The 26386-nt window shown below is 34.3% G+C and overlaps 1 protein-coding gene and 1 long non-coding RNA gene across 4 annotated transcripts; both read right to left on the minus strand.

Annotated features, from left to right (window-relative positions):
- Positions 1-2225: 2225 nt before the first annotated feature.
- Positions 2226-24641, minus strand: LOC147547457 (pyruvate dehydrogenase E1 component subunit beta-2, mitochondrial-like). 2 transcript variants are annotated; one of them, XM_086665584.1, is made up of 9 exons: positions 24597-24641; positions 22848-22990; positions 8532-8612; positions 8422-8448; positions 8299-8361; positions 8040-8126; positions 7430-7555; positions 2878-3010; positions 2226-2769 (listed from the first exon to the last, which is right to left on the minus strand). In XM_086665584.1, exons 3-9 carry the CDS (start codon positions 8610-8612, stop codon positions 2720-2722), a joined length of 567 nt encoding a protein of 188 aa, XP_086521710.1. In that variant the 5' UTR covers positions 22848-22990; positions 24597-24641; the 3' UTR covers positions 2226-2719. The 2 variants fall into 2 exon arrangements, with proteins under 2 accessions (XP_086521710.1, XP_086521709.1); XM_086665583.1 differs by having other exon boundaries at positions 8293-8361.
- LOC147547458 (uncharacterized) lies at positions 18593-21496 on the minus strand. Of its 2 annotated transcripts, XR_015238510.1 has the most exons (5): positions 20938-21496; positions 20432-20507; positions 19295-19373; positions 18818-19030; positions 18593-18689 (listed from the first exon to the last, which is right to left on the minus strand). It is a non-coding gene; the product is annotated as an uncharacterized LOC147547458 (long non-coding RNA). The 2 variants fall into 2 exon arrangements; XR_015238511.1 differs by lacking the exon at positions 18593-18689 and having other exon boundaries at positions 18998-19030; positions 19272-19364.
- Positions 24642-26386: the final 1745 nt, after the last annotated feature.

Here is a 26386-nt window from a genome sequence, read left to right on the forward strand (position 1 = left end):
AACAAATCTTTGTTTGCTCTTAACAATTTTGTTAACTTCTAAACAAATTTGTTTTTGCTCAAACCTTTTTTTGCAAAAATATTTTGCATTTGACACACATTAACTGATACTAGCATTTTGGCTAATGCATTTTTCGGTTTTTCTTGTGAAGAAAGAAACAGTTTCCGCATTTCTTTTTTCTTTCAACAACAACACTTAGACTAATGCATTTTTTATTTGTTTTTTACAAAAATTAAAATGTTATGCATATTATCATTTGTATTTAACAAGCCCCTTAACGGACAAATAATATTTTGGCTAATACATTATATATGTTGGTAACGAAGGGAATAAATCATGGATATTGTACGCTTATCTTCTTTGGCAGTGGTGGAAAATGAGAAACGATGTAGTCTTTCACTCCAAGAGGGTCGACCTACAATGTTGCTGGTAGTCAACCAAGCAAGAGGTAAGTTTTTCCTCCCCATTTTCTAATCGAAGTACCTCTGTTTCTTCTCTGCAGGACATTAGTTGGTTAACTCCTCCTCGAAACACGATAAAGATTAATGTGGATGGTTCTTTTAAACAGTTAGAAGCTTTGGTTGCAGCTATCGCCAGGAACTATCAAGAGGACATTATGGGTTCGGCTATGAAGAAGTTTCCAGCAGTTTCACCTATCCACGACAAGATGAAGGAATTTAGCTTAGGATTAGATATGGCAGAAACCCTAGGGCTCGACGAGTTTATATTAGAGGGAGACTCTTCCTCCATCGTTGAACTATTATCTAACGAGAATGTGTGTCACGTCGGCCTATCCAACGCTGTAACAAACTTAAGTGGACGGCTGTAATTTCTAACTGTGGAAATCAAACATCCCCCTAGAATTTGTAACATGGAGGCACATAATCTCTCAATTGCAGCTTTGGCCCTTCAAGACTGGTTCATTGAGATTTAGTCCTTTCAGTTAACTGATGTAGTGTTTACTCTCAGTTTTTAACTGTCTCTTTATTTAACAACTATGTAATCTGGGACCAATTTGTTACGTTTATCTATGGAAGTGATTTATTTAACAAAAAGACATTTCTTTGAGTCATTTCATGGAAAACTTTCCTCGTAACAACTAAATCACCACACTTCTCGTAAGCACCAAAGTGTCAACACCGCCTAAACCCCCTTCAAATCAATTTTTATTAAAAAACCCATTAACCCCTATGGTAATTCTTGCACTCGAGACACAGGAACACACCGAAGTTAGGAATATATATTATGTGGTTTATCTGGAAAGCAAGGAATAAGAAGGTTTTCGAAAACAAAGCTCCGAGTATTGATCAGATTATTCTTGAAGCGAAATCACTGTATGACGCTTTTGAGAAACAAGAAATTATCCGAGACGGTGCAGACATTAATCTACAAATCTCCTGGAAACCTCCGAATGGGGAGACAATGAAAATAAATGTAGGTGGGTCATATAAATATGGATGGGGATCAATTGCTGCAGTCCAAAGAAATTATATGGGAGTATATCAGGCCGCGGACACAAGAACTATTGATTCGAATGGACCTCTTGAAGTTGAGGCAGAAACAATTCTCCTTGGGGTTCGATTGGCGGTTACTACTCGTACAGATAGTTTGATTATTGAGAGTGATTCAATCACAGTGATACAAGCTTGTACATCAGATTTAGACCAAGTACCGTGGAAGATCAGAAATGTGATATCACATGTACAAGAAGAAGCAACAAATATTCAGAATATCAAATTCCAACATTGTCCAAGACAAGCCAATCAAGTGGCTCATAATCTTGCAGATTTTGCTTTCGATAATAGATTAAATAAGAGGTAGATAGGGAATTTCCCTGATCCTAGTACTATAACTGATTTTGAGTTAGTTAAACTCAATCTTGTAACCTCTGAAATTAATTAATAAATTAGGCAAAAGCCTATTCATAAAAAAAAAAACCGAAACAATTGAAACCATAGCTACTGAATCCATCTCAACCTCTCGACTTCATCTCTCTACCTTACTATGTTGAGTCTCTGCTCTCAAAAATACTTAAAAAAGCATTAATGATTCATGGGCATTGATGTAATAATTGTTTAAGTCCAAGAAACAACATTCTTGTGGAGAATTCTGACCCAAAACTCAATTTTTCCCACGTATTTGTCAAAGAAAACTGTGAGGTTTGTTAAATTTGATGAAAAATGTTAGATTTGAATTTGAAGTAATGAAACTGAGATTAAAATACGTTTTGAAAACCAAATATTCATTGCATTCCTATTTGATGGTTTGATTTTTATAAAAGAAAATAGGTTCAATCTTTGAACAAGAACTTCCAATTGAACATACGAAGCTTAAGGTAAAATCTGTAAAATCCTTTGTTCAGTAACTTCAATATCTACCTGGTCTAATGAAATGAAAATGAACGAAGATTCTTTAAGACCTCTTATGTTCATCGCCCATCGCGCTCTGGAAGCCAGTCATTCTTTCTCCTGGGAACAAACCGATAATCCATGAACTCTTCTCTTCGAGAGACATTTCCAAAAAAATTTCAGCCCTGTATTGGTTCTCTACTAAATACTCGAGTGCCTTGCCTATTTGTTTCTTGTCGAAACCCGGTAATTCCCGTAATTCTTGAAGTAGTTGTTGGACATCCTCGGTTTTCGTCATTTTTAGCACCGCAAGCGATATGTATTTAATATCTTCTGCAATCTCCTTTATACAGCGGTCAACCGTAGACGTCTTAACGCCAAATGAGGCAAATCGAATCTGTCGACCAAGTCCCCTGTAAAACTGCACATGATAACAGTATTACAAATTATGAGGAAACAAATTGCTCACAAATTATGAGGAAACAGTATTAGGATAGAAGTTCAGTAGAAACGTAACAGAAATGCTCACCTGTGAGTGTTGAGCGCCAAACCCTGCAGCAGCAAGACCATTTGGCCCCTTTGGAAACAATATGTACATTAGCTCTAGCAGACCTGCTCATCTGACAAGCAGACGCAGCAGAAATAATGAGGTTGCCAATTGCCTGTGTCGCAAAACTCCAAAATCAGCTCTAGCAGATATTTTCCAGGTATGTGGAGCCACAAGTATGTAAATTCACACTTACATCTTAAGCTTATTATCATACTTGGATCTGAAGAAGGGAGCACAAATGGAATATTTCAAATAAATGAAGAGCATAAAAAAGTCTCAGTTACAAATAGTTAACTTAAGCGGATACTAAAACAATGGAGAAATATGATGGAGACCATCAAGATGGGCCTCACGGCCGAACTAGTTAGAGGGCCTCATGGCCGAGTCCATTAGGGTTAGAGTTTAGGAGTTTCCATGTTTTAGTATTTCCTACTAAGTCTAGGTTTAGAAGTTTCTATATTTGAGTATCTTTGATATTTAGAAATCCTAATTTGAGTCTATCTAGAAGTTTCTAAGTTCCTATAAAAGGAAGTCAGGTCTGTCCTTGTTATTCAGATCAGAGAATATTATCAACCAAGTTTATTATTAATCAAATTTATTGTTTATCGTTATTTTATCAGTTTTATTTCGTTAGTTTAATTTATTAACAATGGTGGATTCCATTACTTTTACGCTTCCGCAACAATCAACATCAGCTGGTATCAGAGCTTTAAGAATCTGGGAACAGATAATTTTTTTTTAAATACTTCTCATCTTGAATGTTGGAATAATCTTCCGCGTTTAGGTTGGGATCCTTTAAGAGATGCACAACAACTCTATGTTGATCGAAAAGATCAAAACAAAATTAATGTCGATTCCAAAATTCCTATGTTTGATTATCAGTATCATATAGATTTTTGGACTCAACAGATGGAAGATTGGTTTATAAACCAAGAAGTCCATGACGAAGATAAGGTTTTTGTCATCGAACAACACTTGTCTAAAAGAGTCTATGAAAAATTCAACGAGATGCAATGGATACTCATTGATCAAGGAAAAAAATTCGTCGACGATTGGACTACATTGAAAAGCATCTTTAGGTATGTTTTTCTTCCTTTAGATGAATATTTTTCATATGTGGAGACAAAGATTGAATCCAGTAGACAGTTCTCGAATGTTACTTCGGTCACCGTGTTCGATGGTATTGAAGAAGTTCTTGACAAAAAAATACAATTTTCTCAATGACGGAAGAACAAGAAGAACAAAGTCAATTATCCTCTTTTAGCTTGAAAAGGTCAGTTCATTCTAGTTTAGATTTAATTAAGCCATATTCGAGTTTGGTTTATAAGCAACACGAAGATGAACGTGGGAAGATCGTTCAAGTGAAGAAATTCAAGGTTGATTTTTCCATAAAATATTATGTGGTGTTTGTGGTCTTCTTCATCAAATTAAAAGATGACGGGAGATGTTGCAATTTGTTGGAAGTTTCTTTCCTACATTTATTTTTACAAGATTCTTTGCACCATGAGATTGAAGCTAGTGATTTCGTCCAAGTGGGTGTCCTTCGACCCCAATGCACCGTTCGCTCGAAGTGGGAATTAAGGATTGCATTGTTGAGTCTCACTTGAGGGCAAGTTCGTTCTCGGTCGGGGAGTATGATGGAGACCATCAAGATGGGCCTCACGGCCGAACTAGTTAGAGGGCCTCATGGCCGAGTCCATTAGGGTTAGAGTTTAGGAGTTTCCATGTTTTAGTATTTCCTACTAAGTCTAGGTTTAGAAGTTTCTATATTTGAGTATCTTTGATATTTAGGAATCCTAATTTGAGTCTATCTAGAAGTTTCTAAGTTCCTATAAAAGGAAGTCAGGTATGTCCTTGTTATTCAGATCAGAAAATATTATCAACCAAGTTTATTATTAATCAAATTTATTGTTTATCGTTATTTTATCAGTTTTATTTCGTTAGTTTAATTTATTAACAATGGTGGATTCCATTACTTTTACGCTTCCGCAACAATCAACATCAGCTGGTATCAGAGCTTTAAGAATCTGGGAACAGATAATTTTTTTTTAAATACTTCTCATCTTGAATGTTGGAATAATCTTCCGCGTTTAGGTTGGGATCCTTTAAGAGATGCACAACAACTCTATGTTGATCGAAAAGATCAAAACAAAATTAATGTCGATTCCAAAATTCCTATGTTTGATTATCAGTATCATATAGATTTTTGGATTCAACAGATGGAAGATTGGTTTATAAACCAAGAAGTCCATGACGAAGATAAGGTTTTTGTCATCGAACAACACTTGTCTAAAAGAGTCTATGAAAAATTCAACGAGATGCAATGGATACTCATTGATCAAGGAAAAAAATTCGTCGACGATTGGACTACATTGAAAAGCATCTTTAGGTATGTTTTTCTTCCTTTAGATGAATATTTTTCATATGTGGAGACAAAGATTGAATCCAGTAGACAGTTCTCGAATGTTACTTCGGTCACCGTGTTCGATGGTATTGAAGAAGTTCTTGACAAAAAAATACAATTTTCTCAATGACGGAAGAACAAGAAGAACAAAGTCAATTATCCTCTTTTAGCTTGAAAAGGTCAGTTCATTCTAGTTTAGATTTAATTAAGCCATATTCGAGTTTGGTTTATAAGCAACACGAAGATGAACGTGGGAAGATCGTTCAAGTGAAGAAATTCAAGGTTGATTTTTCCATAAAATATTATGTGGTGTTTGTGGTCTTCTTCATCAAATTAAAAGATGACGGGAGATGTTGCAATTTGTTGGAAGTTTCTTTCCTACATTTATTTTTACAAGATTCTTTGCACCATGAGATTGAAGCTAGTGATTTCGTCCAAGTGGGTGTCCTTCGACCCCAATGCACCGTTCGCTCGAAGTGGGAATTAAGGATTGCATTGTTGAGTCTCACTTGAGGGCAAGTTCGTTCTCGGTCGGGGAGTATGATGGAGACCATCAAGATGGGCCTCACGGCCGAACTAGTTAGAGGGCCTCATGGCCGAGTCCATTAGGGTTAGAGTTTAGGAGTTTCCATGTTTTAGTATTTCCTACTAAGTCTAGGTTTAGAAGTTTCTATATTTGAGTATCTTTGATATTTAGGAATCCTAATTTGAGTCTATCTAGAAGTTTCTAAGTTCCTATAAAAGGAAGTCAGGTATGTCCTTGTTATTCAGATCAGAAAATATTATCAACCAAGTTTATTATTAATCAAATTTATTGTTTATCGTTATTTTATCAGTTTTATTTCGTTAGTTTAATTTATTAACAATGGTGGATTCCATTACTTTTACGCTTCCGCAACAATCTACATCAAAATAGAGCTAAAACAGTGGAGACGGAGCTAATATACACTAGGCTATAGTGCTTTTGACATACATTCTAGAATTTGTGCCACTTTGGGAACGTTTTTTTGGCCATTTCCTGAAACTTATAAGCACCACATTTACAGTCTAACAGTTGCAATTGCTTATTTATCTTAATGTGCATCATATTGTAATCAAGATTTTGGACAACTATAAGTATAGTTTCAAGATAAACATGGGGTATATAACTATTCTAACAAGAAATCCATGAATTCTTTTCCCCCTCTCTAATAGCTTTCCAATTTCTCTCAAAATATAACTTCATGGATCATGGATACACATAGATTTGATGTTGTGGAGGACTTGACATTTGAAATGCTTGAGATCATTGAAGAGTATATCATGTGATTTCTTTAACAAATCACTCTTGTTTGGATCTTTCATCTTCTTGTTAATCTTCATCATCTTCAAATACTATTGAGAAAAGTATTGAAGAATGATTAGATCTCAACAATAGAAAAGAACTACTCTTATTGGAAAGAAAAAAAAAACACTAAACTTGAACTAAAAACCGATAAAAGTCCGGCGGACGGTAGCCATTAATGGGACTACCGCCGCCGGCAAAGCGGAAGACTCTATTGACTAACTATTCCCAAGAAAGAAGAACTAGGCTCTTATACCATGTAAGAAAAGAGAAATTGTATTGATTGTATTGATTTCCTAGCTATTACATAAGATCTTTATAAAGAGTAATACAAGAGAGAAGTTTAAGCAATTGAACAATGTGGGAATAACTATATATTCTAACAATGCTTTGATTGCTTGGCCTTGGGTGTAACAACTCACAACTTGTTTTACACATCTAAATTTACAATCTAAAGTTTAACAACCATCACTGATTTCCAAGATTTCTAACTCAAAGAAGGAAAAAACTTGTGCCTTAACTTGGGGCAAATGATAGAAATCCCTTAAAGAGTTACCATTTCTAGTTAAGTGTGGTTTACCTACTATGTACAAGTTGCAAGTAAAGAACAAATAGAGACTGGAGGCCTGTGATGATCTGAGCATCTTTACAGAATCGTAGCAATTCAGCCATATCAAATAGTAGTTCAGATGTCAACACTATCCTAAATTGCAGGTTACAGATTTTGTGGTTGGTACACTATGGCTCTATGCCATGATAACAGTACCACATATACAATTTTATCAGGAAACAAAACTGCTCACCTGTGACTGTTGAGCGCCAACCCCAGCAGCAGGACCATTTGACCCTCTGAAAACAATAGGTACCTTGCTCTGACCAGCGGACATATAATTTGATTTTGCTACCGAATTAGTGACGTGATCAATTGCCTGCCACAAACCCAAAATTAGCTCCAGCAGAAATTTTTCAGGTACATAACTAAGCCACAAATCAGAGAATATAGCCAACCGAATATATTCACACCTACAGCTCAAGCTTATTAACATCTCATGATGAGAACCTAAAGTGCACGATAACTGAAGGCTTCGAATAGTTTACAAAAATGGAGACGGGAACGCAATATTCTATTGGATAGTTGTATAAGAAAACACATAAGAACTAAACCAATGGAGATATAGAGCTAATATACACTAGGCTATGGTGCTTTGACATGCATTCTAGAATTTGTGCCACTTCGAGCATGTTATCTTGGTCATATCGCGGAACTTACAAGCACCAGAGTTTAGAATCTAACTATCGTAATTGTTTATTTTATGCTTGATTGTTTGGCATCGGGTGTCTCAATTTTGTTTTACAAATCTAAAATTTCTGCAGATACCATAGACTTCAGCTAAACAGATATGAAACTAGTACCTGCGTGGAGAAGTTGAACGTCATAAACTCTTCAACAGGCCGAAGACCATAGTAAGCTGCACCAACTTTAATTCCAGCAAAACCAGCCTGCAGGATGCAGCACAAATGCAGTGAGTTGACTCTAAAATGAAAAGAAAATTTCTGCAAAATCTAACATATATAACTACTGACAAAAGCTAATAACATAGTAATGACTAGCTTGGAAAGTATAACAAAGGAAGAACAAATTTGTGGTAAAGGTCTCGTTAAGAACCTCAGCCTCAGTAATGGGAGTATCGATAACCCTCTTAGGACCATATTTATCCGAAAGCCCCTTTGAAATCTGAAATGCAGAGGAAATAAGGAACCATATACATTTCTTATATAGTTGTGCATATCTAACCTTGTAGGCCCCTTGGTATTCACCAACCTACAGCAGTGATACACAAACATGATATTATGAACAATAGAAGAGATAAATGTGTGGAAAAAACTTATTGTTTCTACATATACCTCTTCACCCTTCAAAAAGAGTTTTGGATTGGCAGCCATTTCCTCGTCGAGTGCAGAATTTAGAGCGCCTCGCACTGTCATCTACAAAAATTTGGAGGTAATTAGACGAAGGAGTCATTACCCAAGTGCATAAACGAAAAATACTCTCTAACTTACAAAACAAATTCTTAAATGGCTGAAATCCGTAAGAAAATTAACTTCATGTGACTTTCTAGAATCTATGATCCTCTCATAAATTTCTAGTCAGAGAGTGTATATATCCGACCACATAAAATATTCCTTTCACGAACAGATCTGGTGTTTTTGTTCATGAATAAGTATTCGAAGCAAGAAACAAATGTGGAAGTGCTTGAAAAGTTCTATCATGAAGAAGTCGACATTCTCGGGAATCCACCGCCATCGTCATTCCATCTCTTGTATCCGCTAACCTTTAGAAGGCCTCCTTAGAGGGTGGAATGGGTGAGAAGGGCGAGTGAGCTTCCCCACTCCATTTAGTGGCTATTTCCTTTTAGAAGATCATTCGTTCCAAAATATTGTTGTCACCCATTTTTATGTGTTGAGTCCATGTTAGTGATCACACTCACACATACGAACAAACCATTCTTGAGTGATTTCATATTTGGAGTGTATGTCCGTGAGGCCAAAATCGAGGCGAAATGTACTAAACTATGAATCAAGGTGTTGTAGCTTCGGAACATAGATGTCGCTCAATATGGTATGTCACTTGCATTTTAGAGTAAGACCATTAGTGAAGAGGTTTTTAGATTTTACATGAACTTATTTACTTGATTCATTATGCGTTGACATGCTTACCGATCAAGTTAGTCCTTCGACCAAGGATGCAATGCGAGCAATTTGTCGTATAGGACAATTGATGAGGAAGATCATCAAGTCCGGATGAATTAGGGATCGTAATGTTTAGCTAGAAAACAACTATGATCGTCGAATTACGAAGTGATTCGCGGCTAACTTCGTCCGAATCCTACAACGGGGTACACAAAGAGTGTCAACTTGATCGGAAGATATGGATAGAGGAATGAGGCATATACGCATGAGTGAGACCCATAAGATATGCCCAGAATGCCTAAAAAAAAGTTTAGACAAAGATAGTACAAAAGGCCTAAAAGAAGTTTAGGCAAAGATAGTACAAAAGGGCCGAATGGAGTGATTTTGGGTCGGGACACCAAAGGGATGTTTTGGGTCCAAAAGAGGGGTCGGCCATGCTTGGCCGGGTGCCCTTAAGGGGCCGACTAGATCTGCCCAAGAATGACTTGTATGGGGTGGCCACACTAAGAGAATTAGAAAACATAAAGTACTTTCTATTTTCGACTATTTCCCAATCTTATTCAAAAGACACTTTTAGGAAACCTAATTAGGATGAGACTCTAACTTATAGTTCTATATAATGTATCTTAGGGACTTGAATAAGGTGTGGAAAATTCTCAAGAAGCTTTCAACCTCTACAACATCAAGTAGAGAAAGAAAGAGGGAAAATTCCCAACTATTTATCTACTCAAAGAAGAAGGTGTTCTTCATCTAACCACCATTGGTGTTCTTGCTGGAAACAAGATAGGAGATCAAGGTGATTGTTTGGTGTCCCAAGTAGAGGAACTACAATTTGAGCTCTTGGTCTTCTCAAAAGTGATTGGAAAGGTTAGAGGGAAAACTAGCGATAAAGGTATTTATGCAACTAGTTTACTTAGTTCATCATTATTAGCTTATGCATGACATCCTGTGAATACTAGTGTTAGAAATTAGATATCTAAAATTCTCAACAGATGAACGAATTGGCCGTTGGATTTAGACCTGTGAAGATCTCGGGTAAAACGCCAACCGTTGGATCATGTCGGATCCAACGCTCTTGGACAAATTCCACTGTGATACCGAGGACACTCCAGTGAAGCTGTTAGATCTTGTCCAATCTCGCGGAGTGAACGCGATCCGTCCAGCTCTTGGACGTGCTCGCTTCGCTCAAATGCCCCAAAACTGACTTTGCCCTATTTGTTGTTTTAGTCCCTATTTCAACTTATCTTCGAACAAACTTTAAACTTGAATTTTTCATTCATCCGGAATCGGATTTGAGTGATTCTTGGCTCTAAGTTTAAGAGCTCAATGAGACGAACGCAATGGTACATTGCGTTTCTGAGTTTGATGAGTCAGGCCGAGCCAAAATCAGTTCCAATTTCAACAAGAATTTCATTATAATGTCAAAAATACAAGTTATGAGGGGAAGTGACCATTTTTAAGTTCTGTCGACAAACATTCTTACGTATCATTATTTTCTTACATTAAACAATATAGATTACTACGAAAATTATTGATGCAGGGAGATTTTCATCAGATATTCCAAGTATCTTGGATATGTTAAAATCTAGTTATTTTAGTAGCATAATATTTTTGTTAGTAGAGAATTATTATTTTTAGCAGTTTTATATTTTTAGGAAACTTTTTAGGTTTTAGATTCTAGTATTTTATTTATTTAGAAGTCGTTATTAGAATTTGATTAGGTTTAGGAAAGTAGTATTTTATTTATTAGAAATTGTTATTTGAGTTTGACCAAGATTAGGAAACCCTAAGTCTATATAATGAGGGCTTAGAAGTTGTTTCAGTGATTCATTCAATCAATAAAATTCAGTATTTTAGTATTCTTGTTATCAATTTCGGTTCAATAGTCTTTAGACGGAGTTCTAAGGCTTTTATCAGTTTTTCCGCTGCGTCAGTTGGCATCAAGAGCAAGGTTTCTCCTGGCTTAATGGCAGAAGACGAAGTTAGAAACACAAACCTCGACGGTGAACGAGGTAACAATGTCATGTGGGCAAAAATTGACGGTTTGAGTCATCAACTAACCCAAGTTATGGAGATGATTAACAACCTGAATGTCAATACAAACCCTAGGCAACCTATTAACAGAGAACGTGTTGAGGGATTCGCCCACAACCAAGCTGTTAACGGAAACGAAGGCAGAGAACAACCACTTCAACAATATGTTGGCAACAAAGAAAATAGAGGTAACTATTATCCTAACCAATTATATCCGCGTAGATATTATGATGAATACAAAATCAAGGAAGAAATACCACTCTTCAATGGTTATTTGTCGGTCGAAGAGTTCCTTGATTGGCTACATGAGGTTGAGCGGCAAGTGAATATGTCATATACTGTTCCTGGTGAACAGATGGTAAACATTATTGCTTGTAAACTGAAAGGAAGTGCTGCTGTTTGGTGGGATCAGTTACAACGTCAAAGAGTGGGGCAAGGAAGGGCTCCAATCCAGAATTGGCCGTCTATGAAAGAAAACCTGAGAGAGAGGTTCTTACCACCAGATTATCAACAACACTTGTTTATGACTTACCAGAATTGTAGACAAGGATTGCTTTCGGTGGGTGAGTACTATGAGGAGTTTTCAAAACTGGCTCAAAGAAACAATATGGAGAACATTATAGAATATGAAGATGTTGTAGCAAATCGATTTTTAAGCGGATTAAAATTTAGTTTGCGAGAAAAAGTGGGGATAGTTACAGTATGGACTATTCAGAAGGCGTACAACTTGGCCCTAAAACTTGAAGCTGAGGAACGGGAATATAGGAAGTTTGGATTTCGGAGGGAAGAACAACCTCACTTAACTATTAAAAAGGTAAAAACGACTCCCTTAGAGAATGTTGAACCACCACAAATTGTTAGCATAGAAAATTCAAGTAATATTACTCACAAATCAAAATCTAACATTATTGTGTTCACAAATAAATCTCCTGATATCAATTTACACGGTAAGGAATTTGTTTCTGAAGAAATTATTCAGAAAATTGAGTTACAGAAAGTGGTTCAACCAATCGAGTCAAAGAAAGTTGTTCAGGAAATTGAGACAACGGACGTTGTTCAAGAAGCTGAAACAAAGGAAGGTGAAAAACTTCGGAAGTCAAACATTAGTCTAATTGAAGTTCCTTCATACGATGATCCGTTCTCAGAATTTGGCGAATCTAAAATTGTTTCACGTAGATTGATAAGTTGTTTTATTAGAAAGTCTTCATCGAAGTTCGTAATTTTCAATCACTATACTCATGATCTATACAAGTTTATTTTTGGAGTGAAAAGGGAGTTTGAATCACATCACAATTATAGTCCGCAAGTTTTCTGTGACTTAATAAAGTCTCCCGTCCAATCTGATAGCTTGGTGATTCCCATGCACAATTCACGACAAAGTTTTCTCATGGGTGTACCATTCAAGACAACCTTCCAATCAATCAGTAAACTCGAGGCGAGTTTCTTTGAAGTGGAGGAGACTGATGCAGGGAGATTTTCATCAGATATTCCAAGTATCTTGGATATGTTAAAATCTAGTTATTTTAGTAGCATAATATTTTTGTTAGTAGAGAATTATTATTTTTAGCAGTTTTATATTTTTAGGAAACTTTTTAGGTTTTAGATTCTAGTATTTTATTTATTTAGAAGTCGTTATTAGAATTTGATTAGGTTTAGGAAAGTAGTATTTTATTTATTAGAAATTGTTATTTGAGTTTGACCAAGATTAGGAAACCCTAAGTCTATATAATGAGGGCTTAGAAGTTGTTTCAGTGATTCATTCAATCAATAAAATTCAGTATTTTAGTATTCTTGTTATCAATTTGCCCCTCCGAAAAAGTGGGGATAGTTACAGTATGGACTATTCAGGAGGCGTACAACTTGGCCTTAAAAATTGAAGCTGAGGAACGGGAATATAGGAAGTTTGGATTTCGGAGGGAAGAACAACCTCACTTAACTATTAAAAAGGTAAAAACGACTCCCTTAGAGAATGTTGAACCACCACAAATTGTGAGCATAGAAAATTCAAGTAATATTACTCACGAATCAAAATCTAACATTATTATGTTCACGGATAAGTCTCCTAATATCAATTTACACGATGAAGGATTTGTTTCTGAAGAAGTTGGTCAGAAAATTGAGTCAATTGAAGTCGTTCAAGACGTTGTTCAAGAAATTGAGTCAGTTGTTAACAAAATTGAGTTAAAGGAAGTTGTTCAGGAAATTGAGACAAAGAACGTTGTTCAGGAAATTGAAGTGGTTCGGAAAATTGAATCAAAGGAAGTTGATTCAAAAGAAGAACTTCGCAAGTTAGACTTTAATCCAATTAAAATTCCTTCATACGAAGATCCATTCTCAAAATTATGCGAATCTAAAATTGTTTCACATGGATTGACAAGTAATTTTATTCGAAAGTCTTCATCGAAGTTCATAATTTTCAATCACTATACTCATGATCTGTACAAGTTTATTTTTGGGCTGAAAAGTGAGTTTGGGTCAAATTACAAATATGGACAGAAAATATTCTATGTCATAATAAAATCTTCAGTCAAATCTGATAGTTTGGTAATTCCTATGCATAGTTCACGAGAAGGATATATCAAGGGAGTACCAATCAAGATAACATTCAAGTCAATCAGTAAACTCGAGGCGAGTTTTTTTGAAGTGGAGGAGACTGATACAGGGAGATTTTCATGAGATATTCCAAGTATCTTGGATATCTTAAAATCTAGTTATTTTAGTAGTATAATATTTTTGTTCGTAGAGAATTATTATTTTTAGCAGTTTTATATTTTTAAGAAATCTTTTAGGTTTTAGATTCAAGTATTTTATTTATTTAGAAGTTGTTATTAGAATTTGATTAGGTTAAGGAAACCCTAAGTCTATATAAAGGGGGTCTAGGAGTTGTTTTATTCAATTCAAGTTGATCAATAATATTCAGTATTTTAGTTTATTCTTATTAATTTCGGTTCTATAGTCTTTAGACGGAGTTCTAAGACTTTTTCTAGGTTTTAAAGTTTTAGACGGAGTTCTAATTCTTTTATCAGTTTTTCCGCTGCGTCAATTATATCGGCTTTGGTGAATTTTTTTGAACTTTCAACATTTTTGTGTGGGAAACGTCTGTTTTTCCCACAATTTTTAACAACCACTGGCTATTATGGTTACGTGCTTTCAGTGAGACCTGTTAATTGTTGAGGTAATTTGAGTTAATGATTTTAAATGGGCATAAAATTTGACATTGAATACCACAATAAATTCCTATATATTACAATATTTCGTATTATTGAGCATAATCACTTCTCTAATGTTTTGTTTTTGTTTTGTTTTTGTTTTTTTTTTTTTTTGGAAAATCTCTAATGTTTTGTTAATGCAATAAAGCTCAGCTTAGTTTAGTGCAATCCCTTCTTATCTCTCTTCATTTTCAGTTTTAACTCCAATTCTTCCCATTTTTACCATGCATACCCAAATTCCTCGAAAAATGATTTTTTACCATCAACATACTTATTGTCCAACACACGGCTCAGATTATTCCCACCCGAAAACGACACCTGATCGGACGTCAATAAACCTTTAGAGCAAGTTCAGTGAGGGTCGGGCTGAGGCAAAAAATTCAAATTTTTGGCCTCCATCCCACCCTCCAACCACAGTCGGCTGGGACTCCCAACGGTCATGTTGGGGATGATCTTGGTCGTTGGAAAAAAATCCAACGGCCAAGAGCTTCTCCTATTTCTTTTTTTGTTTTTTTTTAATGTAATTAGTTTTAATTTTTTTTCAACTCTAAAAAAAATTTCCACATCATTATTAAAATTCGTTGAACGAAAGTGTCGGCCCCTGAATAATTTTTCAACCTTGGAAAAAAAATATTATTTCAAAAATAGTTCAAACACGTGTTTTGTAAATACACAAAACCACACACGTTTCTCGCACACCAACAAAAACGCCACACACGCATTTCTCACATAAATAAATTTTCGGCCTCAAGAGAGGCTGGGGCACATCCAATGCGTGTGAATCCCTTTCTATACTATAAATCAAGTGGCATAACCCCTTCAGAATATCCAACGAATTTCTCTCTCGTCTGGCTCTTGCTTTTTTATTCTTTTGTTATTAACATAGAAGATTGTTTGAGTTTTATATTATCAAGTCATTTGGTATTTCGGAGTCCATTACTTTGGCATTATCAGTTATATTTCGAGTGTTCTCGATTTTGGTCAAGGCGTGCATACTTTGAGCCAAGATAGTTGTTAAGACTTCATCGTATCCTGAAAGCATAATTCCTGACCCGTTGTGTACTCGTGGTTTATACCAGAAGGGGGCGAATTACTGTCTAAAAGAATCGATTTATCGAGCTTTGAAGTTTAGTGTATAACAACATCATTTCCTGATTTTTTTCCATTTCAATCTATTAGCAATATCCTACAACAATTTTTAGACAGTAATTTGTAGTTGAAATGGAAGTCATTTCAATTAACATTTCTCCATATGATCATGCGAACCCAATGAATAAAATAAGCAGAATATCTGTAAGTAGTTCAGTTAAATTTGATGCATGATTTTATGTGATAAAATAGAGTAGATTTGATATCTTTTGTTAATCATGCTATATTCAAATATCTTTTAGCCATAATACATTGTTAAGGTTGGTTGTGATTTTTAGGATACATGAAACCCTTAACATTAGTGTTGGTCCAATTTATAGTTTGTGAGAACTATTTGATTTTGGAATCCAATTGTTTAACCACTTGAAGCGGTATTTATGAGCCTTGGAGAAAAGTGATTTTGCCCACACTATTGTTGTACTAAAATGTATATCATGTTTAATAAATTTTGTTTTTTATGAACATGTGAAACCTTCTAATTAAGATTTTAGAAGAGATATGCATTTGAGAAATTCAAGTCTACAGAATAAAGAAACATTATTTTGTTTGCATCAAAATATTTATCAAGTGATTAATAATGCTCGTCATACTATAATTCATTTTTGTGGAAGAAATGAATGGTAACTTCTAACTTTCATGTTAAAGTTAACGGTGACCTTAGAATTAAAATTCTAAGAAATGAATAATCATATTCTTGAGTGAAGAATATAATGAAAATTGTATTGAGTAAGAGTACAATTATAGTTCCTTTGGACCATTTATTTTAAAGTGACATGATATTTTTATTTTAAAAGAATATCTCATTGTATTAAGAGAATACAATTACACAAGTTGGTGGATTCATCTTGGGTCCATACATGAATCCTCGTGTTGTGAGATGTTGTTGTCTTGGGCATCCAAGAAACAAGTGGTGATTTAGTTTCACTGAAATTGACTTATTTGAGTTCTCTAGTAATGTGCACTAGAAAGAAGCTCAGAGATGAATACTTTGATAAGCTACATGAGACAAATTGTAGACGATTGAGAAACCGTCACTCATAAAATATTTTGGCCAAAACTAGTGTTGTCAATTGTCATTCATGTAAAGTTATGGTTGATTGTATTGAGTCAATTTTGTATCTAGAGGAATATTTTCTAATGTTGTTATCTAGATTAATATTCTCTAATGATTTTCGAGTTATCTAGAGAACTTATCTCTAAAGAAAAAAGAAATGGGTTAAGGTATGTGAATGAAGATTGATCGCCTTTAACAGAAACCCAACTTATGTCTTGAAATAGATAGGCAAAGTTCAACGGGTACCAACAAGTTAAAGCTTTAGCGATTATGGAATACTAGCATTTTATATTTTCCCGTTTCTGAGCTAGTATTGGTTTTCTGCAAGACGAAGGATGGATAATAATCCTTAATAAGTCCTAATTTTGTAAGTGGTGCCTCGCGGAAACACCTCAAGTGGACTTACCTAAGTGAGTATGGAGATCAGGTCGTTTCCTAATAAAATAAAACCGTTTTCTAAAGAAGACTCATGAAAGGGATATTGCACATGGCCATTAATGTGCTGAGTATAAACACTCTGATTCACCAAAACAAGTATGTGCGATGACTCTGATTTCATCACTAAAAGATTCTTGGTTCAAGATACGTTCACCATAGCATTCTGATAAAGCTTTGAGTTGTTTGCACTAAGAGAAGGTTCAAATCCATACGATGCCTATCATGTATGTACAAGTTTCTACAATAATGTCAAAGTTGTTTGTTTTGTCTCATTTTGTATTTTATGTTTTGTGTTCTATTGAGTTATTTTATAACTTTCAGTGTTTAAAAAATGGCGGGGGCAGGGGCGGACCCACCAAGGGGCATGTGGGGCACGTGCCCCCACGATCCAAAGGTGAGTTCCAAGAGCCACGTCGGAGGTGTGTCGTTCTCTGGCTCTGGTCAGAAGAAAGCTATATTAAGTTTAATAAGTGAGAATTGTAACATTAGTCGTAGTTCGCCTATTGCTAACTTAGGTTGTTTTGTACTTTAAAGGTCTCAGGTTCGAGTCCAATAGCTGGTGCTTTTTTTTGCCTTTTTTTCTCTCATTTCTTGAGTTACTTTCTTGTTGTCCCCCATATTTGTCTATTTTAACTTTTGGCTCCAATTTGTGTCACCTACTCTTGACATTATCCCTTTCTGGCCATTTTTTTTGTTAATTTAGTTTTCACTTCCATTTTATTAGACTTCATCTAAGCTATTGTTAATGTTATATCTTTGCCCGAAAATTATCTATGATTTTTATTATTTATCTAATAACCAACAAACATCAAATGGTTAGTTTCATGCATTTCTGCGATGATTCAATCATCAATAAAATTTACGCAAATCTCATTTATTTTTATGTTTTTTTTTGTTAAGGAATCATTTATTTTTACACTACAAAAAATGAAGTCTATTTGTGACGGATTAAAGCCGTCGAAAATATGGGGAAATCCTTTTTTCTGACGGCTAACCGTTGGAAAGTGGTCGTAAAAAGAGGCGACGCAAATAACATACCTCCAATTATTTCCGACGGGTCTGTTCATTAACTCCGTCGGAAATAGGGTACTTTTTTTTTACAAATATTGTTATTCCTATTTCCGCTGTTGCTGCCCAATATTGGTTTTCCTGTTTTCCACTGCTACTGCTAGGCCAGCAGGAGCATTAGCACTTAAACAATACAAATCTGATGACAAAATAACATACAACTTGTATTCATCTACAAACTGCATAACTAAACCAAAAAGTAATTGAAAATGGTCATCTTCACAAGAATAAGAAATTAAAACTAGTGAATATTTCATTATAAAGGTCTAAGATTCCAACTATTGGTTCCATAAAAGTACACTGCAAGATAACAAAGTCAATATGTAAACAATAAAACAAACCGAGTTAAACCGAAGCTAAAATCAAGCGTCCAGTTGATATTCCATTCAGCACCCTAAACAATATGAGTTGTGATGGTAACTGCATTAACATATATACAAAATGAATTTAGTAAGTTATAAATTAGAATGTAGGGTCAGAAAATTTGAGAGGCTTTTCAACTTTGTGGCTTGACCAAGACTGCTTCAATAATAAAATGAAGCTATAACCTGGTTGTACTTGTTCGACTGAGAGAATCTTGCTTTTTTTTGACATTTGCGGACTTCCCACTGTAGTAAAAACTAGTCAAATCCAGCGCTTCACTTGCAACAGCACCCATTGAATAAATTTCAGGTGTTCTTCTGATAAAATCTGGTTGAGATAACCAACTGCATTAGCAAAATCACGCGGTAGCATCATTTCTCTAGGTCTTTTTCAGCAGTCTGCATACCCCATAATTTTTAAAGACGACTTTAACCTGGGCTTTAAGTACTTGAAACATAATTAATTATAAATGATAAATCATGCAAATTTATTAAAATCAAGCAAGGAACAGTAGGACAGTCGGAGTATAAGTATACTCAAAAGATGCCCCATGTACAACAAAGAATATGATCAGAAAATTAGTAATGACAATGATTATCATAGGGGACGAGAGACGTCGGAATGGACATAGAAATAAACCTTAATTAGATTGAGCACAATACCAGGATTCCCATATCGTCTTGCCAGGTCCTCAAAGTGCAATTCGGTTGCTTCGTATTTAGGATCATATCGCTACACACACTAAAAAAAACATTCAAATCAGTTCGCATCAAACTGTCTGTAAGTAAAGCTAAAACAACCAAATATGGGAATGACTTTTAAGATTGAAAACACACCCAATACAACAAAGAGGAAGCTGACAAGTTTTGATTTACAATATTCTAGCAAGAAAAGGTTACAACTTACACGAATTCTTATCCGATAAAAAGAAGTCACACATGTTGACAACTGCCCTTATGAAGCACGGATTCTTCAAACAACTTCCTCATTTAATATGAGGGCAAGGTAACTTTTTAGGATTGCTGATTGGCCGATCTTTATGAAAAGAATCAAGTTTAAGAGGACAAAGAGGAAACTGAATTCATACAAGTACTTATGTGTAGTGAAAGAGTTATGTGACCTTTGTTTTAGGTTACCGGTGATACAAAAACAAAACCACACGTCTTCAAAATTAACTTGTCTGTGAAAATTAATTTCATGAACTTTTGTACCAACATTCTTGTAATACTAAGTGTAGAAGCTTATAAACTTAAAGATGGAAGCTTTTAAGGATAAAAAGAGAGGAAGAGGGTCAACACAGGAAATCAACAAATAACACGCATTAGATTTAGTGCCTCCACCCTCTGCCCCAACTAGAAGTCTAAATAAGACTATATATTGACAGTCTAATAAGTCTAAGAAGATTGTTGAAATTGAGAGAAAGCTTCTTTGCAAGAAAATCAGAGTTGAAATTATTTCTATGAAACTAAGACAAATGCAAGAGAAGATTGGGAAAAGAGGTATGGTAGTTGTGGTTGGCGTTGGTGAATTAGGCCGTAGTCTTCATAAGCATATACCAACAAATCATGGCTTTATTGAATTAAAAATACTACAAGACTCAACACATATCAATATCGTGCGTTTCTAGAGGGTCAGCAATGTGATTGACAACATCATGGAACAAGAATACGGGACATGAATATAAATACAATTACCAATGTCGAAACACGAATAAAAAACAAAGAACAGCAATGTGATTGACAACACGACACTAGAAGATATATACTGACATCGAAACTAGTTGTATTATGTCACCTCACCTTCTCAATCCACCTCGAGAAGTAACTGCACAAATAATTGATGCAACTCTAGCTCCTTGTCTCTTTAATAGGAACCCTACAGTAGAAGATCCAAAGATAATGACAGATCTAAACACAGAAGAAACCAAATTGCACATTCATTAAAATGATCACCATCTGCCAAATCGCACATTCATTAAATCAATCGATTTCCTACCGTTCTAATTAGCCACTCTAATTTAACATGTTGATTGATATGGCCTAAGTAGTAACCAAATTACACACACATTACATAGATCAAGTAGAGACTAGAGAGTTGTAATTAGCTAATCTAGTCTAACTAATACTAATAGATTAATAATGCCTAGTAGTATAACTTGATGAACAACTGAACTACCCTAACCTAGTAGTATTTTTTTCTTTATAAAGATCATATGATTCTAGATGTATAAACTAGTTCAATAATTAGAAGAAATGAAATTAAAATACAGATCAACAGTAAAAAGAAGAAAAATGGGTGCTTACACCGAACTGTATATGCTTCTTCTTCAGTAGCTCCACTGAACTCTAGATGTTTCTTCACCACCTTCAAATGAACACTAAATAACTTGAAACAAAAAAAAGGCCAAGTGAAATCGAGAGAAAAAGTAGAGTGTTGTTGTTTTAGGGCTTTTTTCAGAACTGAGATAGAGAGAGAGTTGAACCCACCGAGAGAGAGGAAGAAATCGAGACTTGACCCCACCGAGAGAGAGGAAGAAATCGAGAGTTGAACCCACCGAGAGAGAGAGAGGAAGAAATCGAGACTTGACCCCACCGAGAGAGAGGAAGAAATCAAGAGTTGAACCCACCGAGAGAGAGAGAGGAAGAAATCGAGAGTTGAACCCACCGAGAGAGAGAGGAAGAAATCGAGAGTTGAACCCACCGAGAGAGAGAGAGGAAGAAATCGAGAGTTGAACCCATAGAGAGAGAGGAAGAAATCGAGAGTTGAACTGATGAAATCGAGTGAAAATTTAGGGTGTTGATTTAGGGTTTTTTTAGAAACTGTAGGAGAGTTAAGGAATCGATAAGGAAAGGGGTAGATGTTGTTTAGGGCTTTTTATTTCGACAGAACTAATTCTGTCGAAATCATTTTCCCGGAAAAATTCTATGAGAATTTGGTGGAAATTTTTCGCGCCAGGGAAATATTTTTCAAGCAAGCCTTTTTTCGACGGAAAATGAAAAAAAGGTTGTCGGAATACCAATATTTCCGATGGAATCAAGTACCGTCGGAAATACTTTTTCGTCCCACAAATTTTTGTTGCCTGTCGCGCATGTCTTTCCGACGATAAAAGAGGAAATCCATCGGAATTTCACAATTTTCTTGACGGAATTATACGAATCCGTCGACAATAGTGACTTTTTACGACGGCTTTAAAAATTCCGTCGAAAATAATCCGTCACAAAAAGCCCCGACTTTTGTAGTGTTATGTGGAAGTCTAAAATTAACTTATTTTGAATTTAAAATTTAAATATATGTGAGAATGATGATAGAGAGATAGTATGTGGACCAAAAAAAATGTCTTTGAGTTGTAGTTTACAAATACATATATGTGACAAGTGAAAATTTACTTTTCGACTAATTTTAGGTTAGTCAGGGTTAACTGAAGATCCAGGTTCCGTCCATGGTAGGTTTCTTTTCGTCAATGGATTTATATTTATTCTAAACTCAACTCTTTGAGCCCTTCACATAAAAAAAAAACTCTTCATGGAAAGTTGAACATTCACATCTCTTTAATCAACTAACGATATCTAATAAAATTTTCATTGTTTACTTTATTTAGTTTTTATTTTTATTTCACATTCTTACGACGAATTAGTATTTTTCATATTCATATTGGAATAAATTGAAAAAAATATATAATTTAGTTTTGTGTCAAAAAATGAAAATTCGGTGTGGTCAACTATGATATATATATATATTATGTATATATGTTACGATTTTTTTTAGTTCATTTAAATCTTTATCTGATACTACTAAAATGTGCCCCAGAACCAAAAATTCCTCGCTCCGCCATCGGGTGGGGGAATGTTGGATAATTTTTTAAATTTGAAATAATGGAGGGAAGTAGATGAATAGAAAATGAAGGGATGCACCACTTCCTTTTTTGAATTCACCGTCACAAAGTGAGGCGTGATGAACGGGCATGATAACCCATTATGGATGGGCACATCCAATGCATGTGAACCCCTTTGTTTACTATAAATCAAGTGGCATAACCCCTCCAGAATATCCAACGAATTTCTCTCTCTCTGACTCTTGTTTTTCCTATTCTTTTGTTATTAAGAGAGAAGATTGTTTGGGTTTTATATTATCAAGTCATTTGATATTTCGGAGTCCCTTACTTGGCATTATCAGTTATATTTCGAGCGTTCTCAATTTTGGTCAAGGCGTGCATACTTTGAGCCAAGATAGTTGTTAAGACTTCATCGTATCCTGAAATCATAAGTAAAGTTTACCACCGAGGAAGTAAATCTTGATGAAAACACCTTTTGTCTCATAAGACCAAACAACATTTTTCCTTCTCCTTCTTGATCGTTGCCCTGAACAACCATCAATATAGAGAAATGTTGTACAATTATCGGGGACTTAATTAAATTTAAACTACGTTACCTTTGAAAATGAAAAATCCGTGCTTCCCACCAACTTTTCCAAGCAAGTCACTTTTTTACCAAAGTTTGTTGGGTAACATTTAAGGTAGTATGCGATGAATGATAAAAGAAAAAATTCGTACAGGTATTAGTCATCCTATTCTGTGTCCAGCATTTAAGGTAGTATTCCACTCATCAAAAATTTTTAACACATAATCAACTATCCTAAAGCTACTATCCTTTTTTTTTTATAGGATCCTAAAGCTACTATCCTAAAAGAAAGCGAGTTATTAAATCGTGTCACCTAACAAAATGGGTTCCACAATCAAAATGATAAATTGTAATCTCTTCACTCACTCTTATTTTTTTTCCCTTCGCCGCTTAAGACGACGTTCCTTATTTTTCCACCACTTCCTCCACTTATCCCTTAGAGTCAGATAAACGAAGAAAAATACCGTAATTAGTAGTAGTAGTAGTTAAATAAACAATAAAAAGTATTTTAGAAAATATACCAGCACTTTATCCTCCAAAACCACCTTCCTTAAAGGGTTTTTCACAGGCTTCGATGACTGCCCTTTCAAGAAGGTTAACAGCCTTTTCAACAGACATAGTAGGTGTAAACCCTTTATCCAGAATTGCATTAACTCTCAAGTATAATGCATCTCTTTCATTGGGTATACCACTCACACATAAATTATGAATGAAATCTTTGACTTTGTCATCGTGTTGTACAACATAGAGCCTATATACTTCCTCTCCTCCCTTACCTTAACTTGTAAATCTTTGATCACTTTCTATCACATGTAATTCAACCCCGGAATAAGTGCACAGTATATCTTCCCCTATACAATGTACTTTGCCTCTTTGAGAATCTACCTCCACAATTATTTAAAGTTTTAATCTTAAAAGAATATAACTTTCGTTCTAATATTTAAAGTTTTCAACTAAATGTAACTTCTGTTTTAATTATTTAAGTTTTAATCTTAAAAGTTTTAATGTTTAAAGTGTTAATATTTAAAGTTTAAATCTTAAAATTTTCAATATTTAAAGTTTTAATCTTAAAAGTTTTAATATTTAAAGTTTTAATCTTTAAAATTGTAATATTTAAAGTTTTCATCTTAAAAGTTTTCATCTTAAAAGTTTTAATATTTAAAGTTTTAATATTTAAAGTTTTAATCTTGAAAGTTTTAATATTTAAAGTTTTACTTAAAATAATATAACTTTCGTTTTAATATTTAAAGTTTTACTTAAAATAATATAACTTTCGTTTTAATATTTAAAGTTTTTAAATAAATTTAGGTTTTACAGTAAAACTTTTACTTTCTCTGATTTATTTTACTTTCTCTGATTGAGTTTAAGAAGTTGAATTGATCTTCAAGATCAGTTTGACAAACATATATATTATATATAGAGATATACGAGAAAGAAAGGAGAAAGAAAGAAAAGCAGGTAATATGCTAATATATATATATATATATATATATATATATATATATATATTAGAGAGAAAGAAAGAGAGTAGACCTCGAGTGTGAAGAAGACTGGAGCGTAAAGAGACTAGAGAGAGAAAGAATGGCAGTGGTTGAGAGACTAGAGAGAGAAAAAATGACGGTGTAATGAATTTTGTGACGAAAGTCTGCATATATAGTAGCTGAAATTCCTATGTGGGACGCTGGTAGTATTTCGCTCATCAAAGATTTTTAACACAAAATCAACTATCCTAAAGAACTATCCTTTCTTTTTGTATAGGATCCTAAAGCTACTATCCTAAAAGAAAGCGAGTTATTAAATCGTGTCACCTAACAAAATGGGTTCCACAATCAAAATGATAAATTGTAATCTCTTCACTCACTCTACAATCTCTTCACTCACTCTCCTTTTTTTCCCCTTCCTTGCTTAAGACGACGTTCCTTATTTTTCCACCACTACCTCCACTTATCTCTTAGAGTCTGTATATCTTCCCCTATACAACGCACTTTGCCTCTTTGAGAAACTACCTCTACAATTATTTAAAGTTTTAATCTTAAAATAATACGGAGTATAACTTTCGTTCTAATATTTAAAATTTTCAACTAAATGTGACTTCTGTTTTAATTATTTAAAGTTTTAATCTTAAAAGTTTTAATATTTAAAGTTTTAATCTTAAAAGCTTTAATATTTAAAGTTTTAATATTTAAAGTTTTAATCTTAAAAGTTTCAATATTTAAAGTTTTAATCTTAAAAGTTTCAATATTTAAAGTTTTAATCTTAAAAGTTACAATATTTAAAGTTTCAATCTTTAAAGTTTTAATATTTAAAGTTTCAATCTTTAAAGTTTTAATCTTTAAAGTTTTAATATTTAAAGTTTTACTTAAAATAATATAACTTTCGTTTTAATATTTAAAGTTTTACTTAAAAGAGGAAATTGGACCTAAGGCCCAATTTTCGGATTTTTTTTGTTAAAAAGACATCTCATCTTTTTAAAGAGCTAGGCCTCAAATAACTTTTCAAAATGTTCTTGGAGGACAATCTTGTAGGCACTCACATTTTTAAGGTCAGAAATACCTTTTGTCTAATAAAAAATACCAAAAAACAAATTTGTTAATAAACTAGGAAGTTGTTTTCTACCAATGAAAAAATCAAACGAGCGTGGTGGATTGGACGATTTTTTCGAGTTGATTCTATAAGGCCGAAAAAGATTTCCTGATCTTTTTTATCATCAATATATTTTAGGTTTTTGTAAGATCTCTTTAATTGCTGTTTGAAGGTTTTGAGTTAGTTTTTGTGAAGAATTCTAGAGAGAGAAAGTTGCAATTTTCAAGTTTTCAATCTTTAAGATTGAAATAATTTTTTTCCTATAATGTTTTGATGTTTATGTTCAAACTTATTTGTTGGATTTATATGGAAGTTGTGGAAGTATAATTGATGCAAGGAATGTGTTTGATAAAATGCTTGAAAGACACCTTGTTGCTTGGAATGCAATGTTAGTTAGTTAGTTATACAAGATTTGGGTTGGTTGAAATAGCTATAAAGTTGTTTGATGAAATGTCCGTGAGAATGTTTGTTCTTGGACAATCATGATAAGTGCTTATGTTCAGATTGAAAATTTCATGAAAGTGTTGGAAGTTTTTCGAAGAAATATAAAAAGATGGTGTTAGAGCTTATAAAATGACTATTATGATTTTGTAGGGGTTTTAGCTAGTTTTTTGATACAACATTCTATTAGACAAAATTAATAATTTGTAACAAAGTCAATGTTAAATCAATTCAAAAACTAATTTGCAAACTATTTGCAAGGTTATAACAAGGTTGTGCAAGTTGTTTGCAAGGTAGTGCAAGGTGATTGCAAGGTAGTGCAAGCAGGGGCGG

Source organism: Eschscholzia californica, unplaced genomic scaffold, assembly GCF_041429995.1.
Source record: "Eschscholzia californica isolate CP2 unplaced genomic scaffold, dmEscCali1.0.p SCAF_3, whole genome shotgun sequence".
Lineage (NCBI taxonomy): Eukaryota > Viridiplantae > Streptophyta > Magnoliopsida > Ranunculales > Papaveraceae > Eschscholzia > Eschscholzia californica.